Source organism: Solanum verrucosum, unplaced genomic scaffold (genome assembly GCF_900185275.1).
Source record: "Solanum verrucosum unplaced genomic scaffold, falcon-dt-bn FXZP01000222.1, whole genome shotgun sequence".
In the NCBI taxonomy this organism is placed as follows: Eukaryota; Viridiplantae; Streptophyta; class Magnoliopsida; order Solanales; family Solanaceae; genus Solanum; species Solanum verrucosum.
This window is the reverse complement of record NW_026020027.1, coordinates 1,584,211-1,602,783: the sequence shown is the minus strand read 5'-3', so window position 1 is coordinate 1,602,783 and position 18,573 is coordinate 1,584,211. Positions and strand designations below refer to the sequence as shown.

The following is an 18,573-nucleotide window of genomic DNA, read 5'->3' as shown; positions in this document are numbered from 1 at the left end:
AACTTCTAATGAAAAACGAAAAAATCTTATTTATTCCATCACAATCCTGATAGATACGTATCATTATTAAAATCTAATTTCGTACGTGCTGCTAGTTGTCTGCCACGCTAAATTTGAATTGTTACTATCATTTATAATTGTTCATTGATCAATTCCATATTTTAAGGGCTTCTTCCACTTGTCTCCAACCCTTTACTAATTTAAGTAAAGTATGTGTTTTGTCATTTCAAACACTATTCATAACATGATTAATGTGGACCAAAAAAATATTTCCATGTGTTATTCAAATGAATGTACATATATATGGTTTCACCTTATTATAGCGCTAAAATATTCATAGGTTTAACATACACAAAAAATTAAGAGAGTCGTTTAACTTCTGTAAAATATCTCTTAAATATCCAAAATATGTGCAAAAAGTGATGAGGCTTCACATACTTCTCCCCCAACTCCCTTCAGAGGATACGTAAAATTCTTGCAAAAAATCATCTGAAAGTCATATCACCAAAATTTTCATAGGCTAAAACACATGAAAAACTAAGAAAATTGCCTTATTCCTGTAAAAATGGCTTCTAAATGCCCAAAATATATGAAAAAAATGATGATGCTTCATGTACTACTTCCCCTACTCCCAACAGAGGGTTCCGTAAAAGTTTTGCAAAAAAATCTTCCGGAAGCCATATCACCAAAATATTCACATGAAAAACTTAAAATATCACCTAATTCCTGTAAATGGATACTAAATGTCCAAAATAAATGCAAAAAATAGCGAGACTTCATCTATTACTACCCCAACTCCCTATGGAGAGTTCCGTAAAGAGTTTGCAAAAAAAAAAAAAATCTTCTGAAAGTCACATCACCAGAATATTAATAGACTAACACACATGAAAAACTCAGAAAATTACCCAATTCTTGTAAAATGGCTCATAAATGCCCAAAATCTATGCCAAAAATGGTGAAGCTTCACGTTCTTCTTTCCCTAATCCCTACGGAGGGTTCTGTAAAAGTTTTGCAAAAAATAGTCTAGAGGCATATCACCAAAATATTAATGGGCCAACACACGAAAAACTGAAAAAATTGTCCGATTCCTCTAAAAGGGTTCTTAAATGCCCAAAAAATGGTGAGACTTCACGTATTGCTCCCCCAACTCCCTACGGAGGATTCCATAAAGGTTTTGAAAAAAACTGTCCGAAAATCATATTACCAAAATATTCAAGGGCTAACACACACAAAAACTGAAAAAATCGCCAAATTCTTGTAAAATGACTCCTGAATACACAAAATATATGCAAAAGATGGTAATAACTCATGTACTACTCCCCAACTCTGAGGGTTCCGTAAAGATTTTGCCAGAAATTTGTTCAAAAGTCATATCTCCAAAACATTTACGAGCTAACACACTTGATACAGAAAAAATCACCTAATTCCTATAAAATAACTTCTAAATGCCTAAAAATTTTAATTCCATCTTATTATTTATTTTGCCTTATTCATACCAATTAAGCAAATTTCCATATACAAATCACATATTTTAATCATCTCAATTTGCGTGTCCTCGAGTCGCACTAAATAAATTTTAACTTTACAATTTTATGGGTTTGGCCCAAACCCGACCTAGTAGAATCCGATACTATTGAAAAAAGGGCAGTGGAATTTCTCAGCCTATACTCCTCGCCTGCTGCTGACTGACCATTTCTTCCCCGAAGAAGAAGAAGAAGAAGAAAAAGATGCCGTTGAGTGCAACAATGGTGGGAGCCCTTTTGGGATTGGGTACCCAGATGTACTCTAATGCCCTTCGAAAACTTCCTTACATGCGCCGTATTCTTCTATTCTCCCCTTTTCTTTATTTTTTTCTGTTTTTTCTTGGGATTAGCTGCTGATTTTTTGGTTTCAATTGTGTAGATCCATGGGAACATTTGTTGGGTATGGGACTTGGTGTGGTGGCTGCCAATCAGATGGTGAAATGGGAAGCTAAGAGCAATGAAGATCTCGACAAATTGCTTGAGAAATCTAGGCTAGCTAATGAACGCCGTTACTTTGGTAAGTTTTCATATCAACCGAATTTCGATTGAACACCCTTTATTGCATTTCACTGTTTCTATCTATTAGCAATTGTGCAATCACTTTGTAAAGACACAAGCTTTGAAATTGATAACCCAGATGTGCTTAAATGAGGGTCTCTACTACTGATTACTGCTAAATATGTTTTGACTTGGCATGAAATTTAATAAAATTTGAAAGATTTTTGAATCTTGTGGTCGGTGTTGAATGTAGCAAAATGCCCTTTTAGTCTTGTGGTCTTACATGTGCCATGTAAAAAATTGGAGTGAAAGAGTTGCAAAAAGGGAAAGAGGCATTCTTTTAATGTAAGACGAACAAATTGAAATGGAGGTAGTAGTATTGCCCTTAAAATTTATTGGAGGATATACATACAAGATGGCTGATTTGAAAAAAGGATTCTTGTTTGGGTTGGTCAATGTTATTTGTGGGTAAAATAAATCTTTGTTCTTCTAGAGGAAGTAGTCGGGCAATGGGAGGTCAGTGCAATTGATAGAGGAATCCTTAGAAAATGTGGGAATCATTAGTGATTCCATGCCTTAAAATTCTTAGGGATGTCTTTAAATAGTGAATAACTTGTTTAAAACTGTAGAAAAGTTGTCTTTAAGGATATTGGCCGTCATTGCAAATCGGGGTCCTTTCTTGAAAAGATCCTATTTTTTTGTGTCTATCTTAATTCTTTTCTTTTTGTCTTAAAATATGGTGAAGAAGTTTATAATTTTGATTGTGTTTCAATGGATTCTAGTTTTACTTTTGGGTTGCAAGTATCTAATTCTTGGATGTTAATGGATCTTGTTGTTCATTTAAAGCTTCCCAATTCATCATGTAATTTGCTAGTTTTACAAGGATAATTGAGTTGACCTTAAAGATGAAGCGTGTATTGTGAGATTTAACCGAGATCTAACAGTACCTCTACTAGCCTCAAATATCTGTTATGCATTTGGATTGGCTTCCCTAGTATTTCCAGTACCATGTATAGTTTTCTCCTTAGATGACTATGGCACCTTAAAAGGAAGTTACGGAGCAAAGAAAAGATACTGGATAAAAGGTCAACCAGAATTAAGTTTTTGTTGTGTGGGTTAGGCACACGTCACTGGTTAGAATACTGCCATAGACAAAAGCTTTGTATTTAAGTGGAGAACAATAGAAGAGAGGGCCCGTTATCCATCAAGTTTCAAGCCATGCGCCTCCGGCGTCAGGAATTTATCGGTTATCAACAAAAAAAATATTTGCTTAGTTCAGCAATGCAGATGTTTACAGTTATCAACTGGGCCGTTATCTCTTTTGCTCCCTTGCTACTTCTACTGATTCACTTTCTCCTTCCAGAAGCTCTTTTCGGGCAAAACTATTATTCCTATACTCATGGGAAAAAAGGATGATCAATCTCGGTTGCATCTTTTTCACACTTTGCCACAAATTCCACACCTGCATATTCTTTGAAACCCAATAACAAGCAGGTGGTTTCCTCTGGGATGTACCACCTTTAAACAACTTTTGTCCCAAAACAGGTACTCTGTTACCACCATTGAAGTAAAACGAAAAGGCAATAAGTAGTGGAATAACAGAACCAAGAATGATGAATTTAGAATTAGATCAGATTAAAATTCTCATGAAATATAGCTTCCATATGCTATTAATATTTCTTTTATACATGACATAATTTGGTTGTCAAACTATGAAAAGAAAAGCTTTAAGAGTTATACTTGATTATATTTTGTTTTCACCCGACATCGGATGTGGTTTGTGTTAAATGGCCTTAGGTGTTGGTTAGTTTAAATGTGGTATCGGGTTTATATTACTGATAGGTTTTGGCTTGGGCATTTGGTTTATTTTTGAGGGTAAATGTGTCTGGGTGTTATATCTGAAGGTAATTGATTGGGCTCTGGTAAAAGAACATTTGACACCAACCTCATTCTCACATTTTGAATTAGAGTTGACGGTAGCCTTTTTGACTAAAGAGGCAAACCAAGGGGGGCATTCAATCTTTGATGCAACAATCTGTTCCTTTTTTTGGTATGGATATGTTGCATGAAGTATTTTAATGTTAGTAATTTTGTCTAATTGATTACCTATGCAAAGAAAAATGAATTAATAGGAAGTAACCACTACGAGTACTTACATGCTCAAACACATTCCAATAATCCAATCATGTTCACACCCAACAGAGCTAGTCGTTAAACCCAAAAAGTATAAATTCCACCATTCAATGGTAAAAAGTACTTTGACAAGAATTATTTATAATATAATGTAACGATGGTATTAAGTTAAATTTTAAACATAAACTAATAATTAAGAATTTAGATGTTAATATTTTCACATACCAAGCTTGTCGTTTTAGATATAATCTTCTCTTGTACTTCAGTGCTTGGAACCAATTTTTCCATACAAGCATACAACCATCTCTTACTTCTTTACAATTTTCAGTACCTTAATTTTGACAGAAGTACTCTGTACTTAGATAATGTCCAACAACCTTTGTCAAAATCAGTTTACCCTCAATACAAGGACCTTAAATCCCAAAAATCAATGAAAACCCTTTCCAAATTGACTTTCAAATCAACAATTTTTGTTCTCTACGTTGGGGTTTAAAAACTCCACTTTGTGGATAGAAATTGCAAAGTATGAAAGGAATATTCTTGGAAAACGAGTAAAATAAGGTTAGAAATACGTACCCAATGATTATAGGAGAAAAATAGATCAATTATCACTTGAGATGGATCTTTCTAGCTCCCAAAATGTCAAAAATACAAAATGAGTTCGTTTAGATTTTTAACTCAGCGATTTTGTCGCTAAAACCCATTTTCCGTCACTAAAAGTATGCACTAGCAACCTTCAAACATCTTTTTGAACCTCGAAACTCATCTGGAAGCATATAAACATGAACCGACAGTGCAAATTTATCATAAAATATGTTTCAAAGCCAATGGAATTGTCGGATTTAAAAAAAAAGGATTGTTATGATAGAAATACCCCCTCGGAACGCCTTTAGGCCAAATACCCAAATCACAACCTAAGGTCTCGAGAATCAAACCAACCACCCTACTAGACCAAACTTGACGTTCCGAATTCAACGGAAGTGACAGAATCACCATCCAATGCTCTGATCATGAAATGTTGACCAAAGTTCATCATTTCAATATAACTCAACTCTAAATATCAAAACCACTAAAATCTCACCCGATCGCATCAAGAAACGTGCCAACCATCACACAACACATAATAAGCACAAAAAGATGTTTTGATTACTTTTGAAGGCTCCTTGTCAAAATGTTGAAAGTCCAATTTTTTACTTTGTCAAGAATAAAATAAAATGGATGGGAACATTTTGGTACGCAGTGCATGAAAATGACATGTGAAACTTATATCTAAGATCATGGGAACCATTTTAGTAACTATGTAGGAAGAGTAGAACCATGAGTTAAGGTCTTAGGTTCAAATTCCAGCGGAAGCGAAAACACTAGGTGATTTTTTCTCATCAGTCCAAGCCTTGGATGGACAGAGTTGCTTGGTACCTATTCTGGTGGAATTAATCGAGGTGTGCGCAAATCGACTCACACACCATGGTTATAAAAGAGGAAGAGTAAAAGCATACTACAATACCAAAGGCTCAACGAAACTGATGGAGAAAGTATCCTATTGCCCCTATGTTCAACCATCAAGTTTGTGCTCCATGTTTGTGTCTGTATGCTTTGAGGTGTGTGCCTCCCGGAAGTTACTCTTCTGCGCTCTATTATTTTTGCTGGAATGGCTTTCTTTTATGTTTTGTGTAGTCTATTTTAGTTTTTTTTTTTTTCAACTCTTGTATCGTATCTCACTGGAGCTTTTGTTGCAGATGAAGATGAAGATTAATACAATGGATGGTTTCCAGAGAGTACGTTGCGATAGCAGCTGCAATGAGTCAAATTGTTTGCTTAAGCAGTTTTTTCCCCTTTTATAAGATTTGCAGTACATTGATCTTTTGTATCGGTGAAGAACACTTTGCAATAATCATATTTTGAATGTCTTGCAATTTGTGTTTTACCTAATAATGAGATCATCCATAGTCTCCTACAGTCCTTTGACTATTTTGGATCATTTTATATGTTATAAACCTCAACTTTTTAACATTTAAAAAACAGAACTATGGTGTTTCCTTTACGTGCTCCTATGGCTAAATTTCGAGGTCTATCTCAAACAACCTCAACCTCTCTGTCCCCAAGGAGGTAAGGGTAAGTTTTGTGTATACCCTATCCTCCCATGCTTCCGCTTTGTAGGATTACATTGAATATATTGTTTCTTTTTCAAAGAAACATGAGAAACCAACTTTCAATTATAACAATTATTTTTATAATAACATTTTATTGAAGTGGTCTGTTTTTGTGGAACTGATATTTCATATTATATGATCTGTATAACAACATTTTGTTATAATAGTTGAAAATATTTATCAGAGTGATTTAATCGTGTATCACTTTGTCCCAAAAGTTCTTTTTTGCTAATGATCCCAATTTTGTAAAGTTTATTCCACCTTTTTAAACTTGTTGACTCTTTCTCATTTGAACTTTATACATGCTTGATTTTTAAAAATATAAAACAGAGTTTCAAAATCTTATAAATGAATTGTTGGGGGAACTCAGAGAAAAGAACCCCTCCAAAAGTAGACTATTTGCGGCGAACACATGGTATTCTTTAATAAATGATATTAAAAAAATATGGTATAAAAAATTTTCATTAAGAGAATAATGGAAAGTGTAAAAGTAAATTAATTTTAAATTGAAAAATCACATGTCTTTTTTTTTTTTTGGAACAGATCAACAACGAGTGTCATATAAAATAAAACAGAACAATATACAAGCAACATTAATTCTAGAATTGGTGAATGTCTCTATTGGACATCACCACTAATAGGAAAGAATTAATCATGATAATAGTTACAACAGACATTGTAATCATGTTTTTTTTCTTTTTTCATTTCCACAAGTTAAACATGAATTAATCTTTTCAAAATAATCATGATCATTTTTGACATAAAGCTACAACTACCATTTTCCTTTATAACCCCCCCACCTCCCAAAAAAAAAAGTGTAATACAAAATAAACATGCAAGAAAGATATACTAGGAAACTAAAAAAATTGTTAAAAAAACAACTTCTTAACAATCCCATGAAAGTTGATCCATAGAATTAACATTGGTGTATAATCCACAAGGCACGAATGCAGAATCCATAAACTCAAAATCGAAGTTGGAGTTGTCGTTGAACGTTTTTTCCACCGTTTGATCATGGTCATTAACCACCTTGTAGACATCTTCTTGATCATCACAAAACTTAGTCTGAATAATTGGCAATTGTTGATCACCTTGTAATTGTACTACTTGCATTTCTTGATCTTCTTGTCCATTGATAGGATTTAAGGTTGTTGGTTCAAGTCCAGTTCCATTCCACATGCTATTCTCATTTATATAAGATGACACATTAATATTAGCCGCGCTTTCCATTAAAGAACAACTCGTGAAATCCAACATGGAATCTCGAGTAGTAACAAGATTTCTCTGATCACTTGTTTGAGACTGAAGCGTAGTAGTTACTGTATCATGATTTCTCTGTTCGCTCCACGCGAAAGTAGGGTTTTGGTATTCAATGTTAGGAACAATAGGAGTGTAATTGTATGTAATATTATCACAATAAGGGAAAAGAGTTGATTTCAAATCCATTGAAATTATATCTTTATTTGTTGAAGTATCAATAGTGAAAATTGAGGTGGAATCTTGATTATGATAAGTGTAATTGTTGGATTTTTTGGTTGAATTGTTGGATTTGTTCTTGAGGAGATTGTGAGTATTTGGATCTAATCCTTGAGCAATGAGTTTTTTCTTAATGCAAGAATTCCAAAAATTCTTCACTTCATTGTCTGTCCTACCTGGTAAATGTTTCGCTATTTGTGCCCATCTATTTCCCAATATTCTATGAACATCAATGATTGTTCTTTCTTCTTGTTCAGTAAATGAACCTCTTCTTAAATCTGGCCTCAAGTAATTTATCCATCTCAATCTACAACTTTTTCCACACCTTTGTAGCCCTGTAAATTGTTCGAAAATATAATTAAGTGAATAAGAACATCGTCGTACATATGTTTAACTTAAATGAAATAGTATGTATCAGATCGGATTATAAAGAGAGTCTGATCAATTCAACTTTCACCGTCACACATTATAATAATAATAAAGGTCTAACGATGTCCTTTATAGATCGGAAGCCTTTCAGCGAAATATGAGAGAGAGGCTGTAAATGCATTCCTTCCTTCTCAAAAAACACTCTTTGAGTATGTTGACCGAATGATTGACACTCACATTTCAAGTGATTTTGTCACTACAATTACTAGAAAATTATGGTGCTTGGCTCATGAAAAAATAATCAAATCGCACAACGGGAAGAGTATTGTATATATAATCAAGTAAATAAAAATATGTACATACGTTCTCTCTCTAGCTATGCATGGTATAACAAGATTGATTTTTTGAGATAAGACAATCGCACAATTCAACACAAAACTTGAACCATAAAACAAGAAGCCTTCCATTAAAGAAAAATATGAGAAATCAACAAAAATATGTATTATGTCATGTATATGAAACCTGCTAGTTTAGGAACAGAACTCCAACAGCCATGGCCTTGTGTGGTGATATGTCTCATGAGTTTTTCATCTTCTTCTGGAGACCATAGACCTCTTTTCACTTTCTGTTTGCTGCAGCAGTGATGTCCCATCCCTATTTGTCCTTAGCTTAAATTATAAGTTGCATAATAATCTTCATCTATATTTATATATAATATATGTGGTGGCTTCTCTATATGAATAATAATAGTTTAATTAAAATACAATTAATGTTTTCACTACACTACAAAAACATAGATAGACTAATGTTTAATGTTTTCTTTCTCCAAATATTTGTAATTACTATACGTGTGCAACAAAGATGAAGTAGACGTCTTTCTCAATGACTATAATAGAGAGAGAGAGAGAGAGAGAGACTTAGCTTTAACTTGGAGTGTACTCATTAGAGGACCACCTTTGGTTCTCATTGTGCGATATATCAGTGTAATTGATAAAATTGTTATCGTGTGATTGTCAGAAAATTATGAATTTAAATGGTAAAAATAGTCTCTTGTAGAAATATAGGATAAAATTATATACATTATACTTTTACGGTCCAACCTTCTCCTGGACCCCAAACTATAAGGAAAGCGCGGTTAGTGCACCTGATTATCTTTTCTTTCTTCTTATTTTATTTTTTGTTAAATTTTTTTAAAGTTATGTTTTGTCGGTGTGTATATAAATAAATCATATTATTTATAGGGTGATTATAGTGTAAGTGCTGGAGGGTGGAAGTGAATCTCATATTAGAATGAAAAGAAAGTAAATTTTTTTTTTATAAGATTCAAATGATACGTGTGCTTTCGGGGTCGGTAATAATATAGTACAAGTGGACAATTTACGTGTTATGGACTTAATATGGTCGTGACAAATTGTAATAAATTTATACAATAAGCATTAATAATAATAATTATACCTGCTGCTATAGTATGTGAAAATTAAACTATAATAATGATATCGAAAAAATATTTATACCATCAGAGTAGCTTTTAACTTTGTTTTAGCATTTTCAAATATTATTATTTTATACATGAAGATCGTCATGAATACAAGAAATGGATTTTTTAAAATCATACTCAATATTACTATATTTTGTTTCATATTTCTGTATTGATTTGACAATTTCTCAAGTGAAAAGAAATAAGGCACACTTTATAATATATATATAGTTAAAATAACTATAATATTGTATACACACACATGCGCATAATATTCTACAAGCTTTCCTATTTTGTTCCAAATAAATTTAATCAGTGTTACAAATAAAAATAAAAGTAACACTATCAATGTAGTTTACATGTTGTAACACGTGATCTTACTTGATTTTGATTAGGTTATTTATAAGGTGACCTGATAATATAAAAAAAATAAAATCATAAGCACACAATTTGACGCTTGTGACAGCAATTGAGTCACATAGAAGGATTGACAAGACTTTTAGACTAGCAAGCTTTTGAAGAATAGATGAACATGATACCTTAGAGGAATCCTACATTGAAATAGAAGAGAGAATGTGAAGGACTTTACAAGACATGATACAAAGTTCACATGGTACATACAGGGGTGGCTCTGCCTTATAAAAGTTAAGGCATGTGCCTTAGGCACCCAATTTTGGAAGGCCTCAAATTTTTACAAAGAACAAATTATGTGTTATTTTTTTATTAAAAAAATTAATTATTTATAATAAAAAGTATATATATATTTTATTATATTTCTTTCTAACATTCACATTATTTATTTTTTAAAACTCATTTTTGCTTAAAAGTTTGTCAACCTGTTGCTTATAGAATTGTGTTAACAATTCATATAATGATTGCTTTAATAAAATAATATTTTTCAACGTTAATTGATAAAATCTTACCTAAAACTAATCATTTTAAATAAAAAGTACTCGAAAAAATCATCTATAAAAAAAATTAAAGTAATAATTTGCATCTAAATAGTTATAAAAATAATTTTTAAAATAAATATATATGAAATTTGTTAGACCTCAATTGAAATTTTGTTTTAGGCCCCCAATTACATTGAGCCGCCCCTGGGTACATATGTTTTTGAGTTCGAAGATGACCAATTTGTGAGTTAGTTGGGCCGTATACGTGCTATAAACTATATATACATCACAAGTTTACATAATATACGTACTCTTTAGGCTTTATAACTAACGAATAAATTCGTAATATCAGTCGAGCCAACGCAGACAATACATGCCATAAGTTTAGGTCGTGACACACCACTTATTTGTATTTCTTTTGTGGACCAATAAAGAAGGTATTCTTAGGGGGAAATGATGTCAACAAACAAAACCCTAATACAAGAAATCTCTTAACCATCTGAAAGGTGAAAGCATAAAATAAACGACTAATTAATGAAAACCATATTTGTCATTATACAATTATTTTCGACCTACATCAACGGCTTTTTCCAAACATTTATATAAATGTATATTTGTCTCCAAAAAGTTGAAACATACTCAAATAATTACTTACTCCTTCGAATTCAAATTATTTGTAGTATTTTTCTTTTACACGGTTCTTAAAAATAATTAATTTTGAGGTCTTTTTAAAATTATTTTACCCTCATAATTTATACTCTATTGAAATATTTATAATATTTAAGAACAACTATTAGTGTTATCTACTACAGATAAAATAAGAAAAAGTAATTAATTTTTTTTACTAACTTTTAAAATGGCGAGTAACTCAAAATAATTATTTTTTAAAAATTACGACTGATAATTTGAAACCAAGGAGTAAAAGGAAAACAAACAAAGAGTACAATTATGAGTCAAATATGTAAAAGACACAATTTTACTTTTAATGTTCTAGTTTCTATTGATGATATTGACTTTTTATTTATTTATTTTATTTTAGACATGTTTTGAAAAAGCCAACAAATTTACCAATCAAAGCCTGCCGACGGACACGAAATTGTTAATTTTTTGGTGTTATGATGTTATTTTCTTGAAAATGCGTGCAAATAATTCTTATTATTTAAAAAAAACAAGAAGTTATGATGTTATTTAGTGAAAAATGTGTACAAAAAAATCTTAAAATATGTAAAATTGTATGATTTTCATACTTTAGATCATTTGCAATAGTAATTACCTTGTTGAATAAAAGACAAGTCATTATTGTTGGAAATGAGTGATAGTACGTATGGCCATTTAGGGGAAGACCTAATCATTAGACCTCCCATCATTTTCCTAGCATTCAAATTCAACATAAATTACTTCTCCATATTACTTTACATGTCGTTCTTATTAAATATAAACAAATAAAAATGAATAAACGAAGTAATAATTATTCTTTGAAGTGATATGTATTGAGTTATTAACATAGAAAAATGTAAGTGAAAAGCACAAACATGTACTCTAACATTGTGAACAAATCCAGGATTTAAATTTAAGAATTCTTATACCTATCCGAAATTAATATAAGAAAATAAATGAATTTTCAATATTTATAAATATTTAATAAACTTTTTAATACTAATACATTATTTGAACAAAAGATATTTTGATTTTGATGATAAAAGGAATCCCACATTAGTGAGGAATGAGATTTCAGATTCTTTATATGGCCTGAGCAATTCTCCTTCTTTTAAACCAACTTTTGAAAAATGCTTTAGGATCAAAATTTATTTTGACATGCTATTGAAACTAAATTCGATCTGATGTGGATGATCATCAGAGTCCAAAATAATTGTTGGGAATCAACAAGTTTATTTTATTTTTTGAAATTTAAAATTATAAACGTAAAATTCTGATTCCACCACGATGGTTGCTTGGAGTACCAATTTTTTTTGGTGTCAACGAATTAGATGAATAGATGATGATGATTGGGCTATCTTCCTTTAATCATATTTTACCCTATACTCTCATTTTCCTCCTATTCTTTCACTAAACTTTTTACAAAGAATCTTCTACATTTTTTGTTTTTAATTTTTTTGTGGTATTGTTTATGTGGAGGAAATCACGTTAAAAAGCAAAGCCTAAAAGAAGGGCATATCAAAAGAAATTCAAACAACTTTTTTCCTACTTTCTTTCTTAATCAAGGTTTTCTTAAAAAAGAGTGTCATCACACACATCTTTAATAAATAAATAAATTACATAATGTGTGTGAATAATATAGGGAAAAAAGTTTATATATGTTATTGAACTTTTAGAAATGACTAAGTTATTTATTTTGTTATGCTATCATCTTGATTTTAAAAAAATGAATATTTGTATCACTCTTCACTAATTGCTCAAATAGGATTTTAAAAGCCGTATTGGACTCGTGGCCAACAATTAAACGAACCACATCACTAAGCAGTTCTTTTTTTTTCCAACAAACTGGCTTTAATTTTTAATTTCGACCAATTTAAATCGAAAGTGATTTGAGTTTTAATTTTAAAAATCAATAAAATTTGATTTAATAATTTAATTTTAGGGTAATCAACAATAAAAATAATTGAGGCGGACATAAAATGAAACAAATACCGTTAGTATTAAAGAGGGGCAAACAAATTGATGTGACACTGTAAATCTTCATGGGAATCATAATAAAATGTGTAATGATAAGCATATATAATATAATTAATAGAGAATATTTGTTTTATGTCAACATATGTTTATTGATTATGATGATCGATGTGATGGAGGTTAAAAATACATAGGAGTAATATAAAGCAAAATGATGCTCTAGAAGGTAGGAAATCAATTAATCTTTTTCTGTTATTGATTTATTAAGACTTTGTTGTTAAAAGTATTAAGAATTTATCATCATCATTAATTATAATGCTAATATTATCATTACTTTCTAGATCAAAAATGCACTTTGCCGACAATTATGAAATCTAATTACCTTGGTGTTACCATTTTTATTTTTACTTTACCTTAGAGTAAAGGATTAAAATTGTTTTCAATGTGAAATAAGGTTGATCGGAATTGAACCGAATTGAAACTAATAGTTTTAATTATAAAAAAATCTAGAATTTGAATTTTCAATATGGAAAGTTAAAAATACTATCTTCTTAAATATAATGAATTTTATGTAATGCAAATACAAACTAATCAGGATCCCAATAAGAATATCAAATATCGAATAAAAAATAAAAAGAAAAGACAATAGTCAAGAGTTCATGATTCAAATTATATATTCAAACGATTTGGAATTTCAAAATTCCTGTCCCACTATTGCTTGATTATGTCTTCCTTATTTTTCTGGTAACTTCGTGGTAGGAGATCGAACTTTTTGGCGACGTTTAGATTTCATTAAGTTGTTATAAATAAAAATATGTAAAAAGTTTGTTTATTAAAAAGAAATATATTATTAAATAAAAAATAAAAAATGTATATCTATAAAAAGACAAACACAAGTAGATTTTCTTCGTGGAGTTATCATCATAAATCATAATTGATAGGTATTATTTAATTTGATTTGGGCTAATTATTTAATTTACCACTTAGAAGTGAACGAAATATCAATATTAGCGATTTAGGGGTGTAAATTAATTTAATTTGAACTTATTTATCTTAACCACATACATATATGGACAATGGGCACAAATGGTATGCTCAAATCTGATGTTAAAAATAAAAACTATGGTAAAAAGAAAAGAAAACATATAAAATATATTATAATAATTTCTATTCGAAAATAATTTTAAAACTTATATATATATAACGTAGAATTCATAAATTGGATGGCGTGATTCATATTTTTCCAACCAATAAGAACATCCATCACTTTCACTATAATTTATATCTTATCCTTAATTTACTATCACTTTAAACGAAGCTTCCCTTTCCTTCTTTGTTTTGTTTTCCGGTAGAGTTTTGTGTTTTGGCCACCGCTTATTGAAGATATGATTTTATATATGACGATTGAATATTAGGGTAGAAAGTAACGGTATAGTTGAATACTATTGTTTCTTTATTAACATTGTTAGGTTTACTCTCATACTATATTATTCTTCGAATTTAGTAGTAATTATCAAAAAAAAAATTTGCTATAGCTATTATATTATTTGTTGGTTATTGGATCTTTTCTTTCATATGTTCAGTATGACTCCTTCACTAATGAAGATTTACTTTGTGTACTACTTAATTTTTAATATATTTTATTTGAGCTGAGAGTTGCCTTTGTACAATTTATTTACTTAAGTTGCTAAATGATTTAGTCACACACTTCAATACGGTAGAGCATACTAGAGATTCTAGATATGAGTCTCACTTTCATCATTACCCAAAATGATTTTTCACGTGCTTGACTAATGAAAAAGAATCAAGCTTGCACATGAAGAAGCGTATTAAATAATAATCAAGTACATAAAAGTACAATCAATCTAACTGCTTAAGTTTTTGAATGAGTTGGTCACACACTTCAATATTTGAGTCCATTACTCTAAAAGTTGTTCAAAGTTATAACGGAATACTTCACACATTGAGCAAAGTGTATCAATAATTGAGATTATGTTAAGAGCATAGAGGTCAAACCAATAATAAAAGCTTAAATATCTGCATTAATTGCTTGATTAAATTATGTTGCTAAGTGCACGTCAATGTCTAATCAGATGTTAACCGATATTTGTTATGTTATGATTTTGATTTGAAATTTAACAATTATTATATTACATAAACATGTTATATAAATACTACCTTGTCAAAATGTCAATTCTTAGGGTATGTCCCATAATGGAGTAACACGTTTTTCACCAAAATAAGTACGTACTAGATTTTTACTTATTTTCTATTGTTCGATATCTAAGTAAAAAAATATATTCTAAAAATAGTTATATATAAGTGTGTTGAAAAGTGAGGGAGAACACAATCAACGAAAAATATTATTCTCGTGAAATTTGTTTTTCCTTACTTCTAGCTTGTTTGACCAAGCAAGCTTTTTTTCAGAAGTGTTTATTTTTTCCCAAAAATGATTTTTTAAAAGAACTATTATTTTTAGCTTATGAAAATTAAAACAACTTCGGTTATTCCCAGAAACACTTTTCTACCAAAAATTTGACCAAATACCATATTTTCTAAAATAAGCAATTTTAATCTTCCAAAAATAACTATAAGAAAGATTATAAGAGTAATTAAGTTGAATTAATTATGTTTATGAGGTTTGTTTGACAAAGTCCAATAATTCTTCCAGCCAGTGAGAGAGGAAAATTAGGAGGTGAAGTGTATAAGTAGAATATCCATGTTTATACTTCAAATAAATCAATACGAAATAACAAACTCCTTAAGTACAATAATTTGGGATAATTACAACTGTATCATTTTGACTAATTAATTAGAGTAACTTGATTTATATTGATGGAGAATAAGTTACACAATTGGCCGCTTGGCTGAAAATATTAACATGCCCCTAATCGATATACATAAATTATACATTAACATACATAATTGCACACATAAAACGGAATGAACAAAGCCAAAAGTCAAGGTGCATAGCGGTCTTTTCAAGAATAAGGGGTTTGAAAAAAAAAACACAATCCATAGAAACCACAAACAAGTAATTTAACTCAATTCCTTTTCTTGTAGGTCGAGTTTCTGCCTTTTCACCTTGTTCAGTATATATTATGTATATGTTGGTTATTTAGTTTTTATTTATTTTGGATGGGTGGCAAAACTATGTAAAGTCCCAACTATTATCTTTTAATTGGGAGAAGATAAATTTGTCCATTTCTTTGTAAAGGGATAATTGAAGGGTTATGGAAATGGAGAGATTAATTTGTTACTTTTTCTAAGTAATGAAAGTTAGTCCAATTAGAACAAAGGAATACATAGGAGAGTTAGAGAAATGGAAATGATTTTTTTTCCTAAGAGAAATCACTAATTAATTTGAATTAGAAGAAAAAAGTTTCGTGTAATCATACCTAAAGAAATTTGTGAAGAATTGAGCTGGCAAAGGATATGTAAGAAGGTTGAATTGCATATAAGCAAGGAAAAAAAGTAAAGAAAAAGGATTTCTATTCAAACAATATCTTATGACAAATTATATTTTAAAATTTTACTTATGTATCTCTTGTACTACATTTGTGATGATTGATTATAAATTATAGTATCTCCCTCAATTTGCTTGGGATTGATGATTAATTGTTATTGCTATCATCCTTTTGGGCAGAATTTGTATATTAAGACTCTCACTAACACTCATCTAGTTCACATTGCCTTTAAATGTATATACATTAGATAATTTAGTTGTGTATATATTTGTAATTTTATGTATAACATCACTACATAAAAAATGATCTTTATCGGCAATTAATTAACAGTAATAGCTCAATCGTTGCTAAATATGTATTTTTAGCGGCAATTAACACTCTTTGTATATGTCCCTAAAGCCTTTAGCGACATTGGATCTAATGACACTTAACTAATGCCGGTAAAGACTTTAGCACTCTTTATTAAAGTGTCTATTTATTGCCGCAAAAAAGTTGTTTTTGTTGTAGTTAATGTATAATGGTCGGTTATTCGCATGAATGTCCCTATTTTGAGGTGGTCTTTAATTTTTAGTCCTCAATTTTTTTCTCTTAATTTTTTCTCTTCAACACTTTATGTAACATGAAGTGGTCGAAAATACCCCTGACATCGGGAAAAAAATTCTCAAGGCAAAAAAATATTCCTAAGGCACAAATTATGCCTTACAAGGAACCCGCAAGGCATAACTTAGTTCCTATAGAATTTATATAGATAGAGGCATAAGTTCAGCTTCAGAATCCTCAAAGTTATGTCTTAAAGACTTTAAAGAGTCAGAACTTGCTCCTAGAGAACTTTTCTTGGACTAAACTCTTGACATACAAAGCAAAAAAATTCTAGACTTATGTCTTGCGAATTAGTTACTACTACACAATTTATGTCAGATTAGGTAAAAGTTCTCTAAGTTTTTACCTGGTGAAATCAAGTCATAGTTAATGGTATTTTAGCCCACAAATTTTCATTAAATGATTAAAAGCATGAACAAATATTAAGAACCATCCATTTTGAGTGGAAAAAATTATAGACCATCTTGAAATAGGAACAAACCGTATAAAAACTTGATATATAATTGCATGTAGACATACAAATAAACACGAGTCTTCCTTCGTCTGAGTCGAAATTAAAGTAGTATTTAGTATATATATATATATATATATATATATATATATATATATATATATATACATATAAACTGTATCTATTTATTTAGATATGAATGTCTCTCCCAATAACCATTAAAATAATGAGCTCTCATAATTATACAAAGTTATGCAGAAATATATATACATATACCTCTTTGTATATTTTCATTTATATATGATTATCTCTTTCCGTTAACCCTCACAATTATATAGATTGGTTATACACAAATATATACTATTTGTGTTTTTATGTATATTGATCCTCCTAAAAAATGATATAAATATGAGCTATGAGATTTGTCATTAATTTGTCGCTCAATAACCCGTAGTGTTACCGCCCAACATTACAAAACTTGTTATCTCTAGTTAAATATATACATATATACCCAAAAATAATATTAGTTTAGTTGTATTTTTTCTTACATATTTCTTGTTTTTAATATAGTATTTTTAAACGATATTAAACATTTAATTCACATAATAAATTACTCATATTATTTATAAAATAAAAATTAATTCTAGTTAATAAGATGTTAATAATTTGTTTGTAATTTACTAACTTTGTTCTAAAATATTTCTAATAAAAAAAATTCTTTTTTTGTATCTTTTTTTTTTATAATGTTCAATATTGTTTCGTGAAATTAAAATATCAAAATTCAGGCACCTCAATAGGGATCTCAAATTTTTAAAGACGAAAGCAAACATTTTACTAGCTAGCTTGCCCTCACCTTGAATCACCTCTAGCACCCGACACCATTATACAACTACTCCTATTTGCAC

General features: G+C 30.1%; 2 protein-coding genes across 2 annotated transcripts; one reads left to right on the top strand and one right to left on the bottom strand.

Moving 5' to 3' along the window:
* Positions 1-1,631: 1,631 nt before the first annotated feature.
* LOC125821317 (uncharacterized) lies at positions 1,632-6,113 on the top strand. The gene is made up of 3 exons (XM_049500730.1): positions 1,632-1,818; positions 1,903-2,040; positions 5,891-6,113. The coding sequence occupies exons 1-3, from the start codon at positions 1,728-1,730 to the stop codon at positions 5,905-5,907; spliced, it is 246 nt and encodes an 81-aa protein (XP_049356687.1). The 5' UTR covers positions 1,632-1,727; the 3' UTR covers positions 5,908-6,113.
* A 1,076-nt stretch (positions 6,114-7,189) lies between these two features.
* LOC125821290 (transcription factor MYB86-like) lies at positions 7,190-8,801 on the bottom strand. The gene is made up of 2 exons (XM_049500707.1): positions 8,672-8,801; positions 7,190-8,115 (listed from the first exon to the last, which is right to left on the bottom strand). The coding sequence occupies exons 1-2, from the start codon at positions 8,799-8,801 to the stop codon at positions 7,190-7,192; spliced, it is 1,056 nt and encodes a 351-aa protein (XP_049356664.1).
* Positions 8,802-18,573: the final 9,772 nt, after the last annotated feature.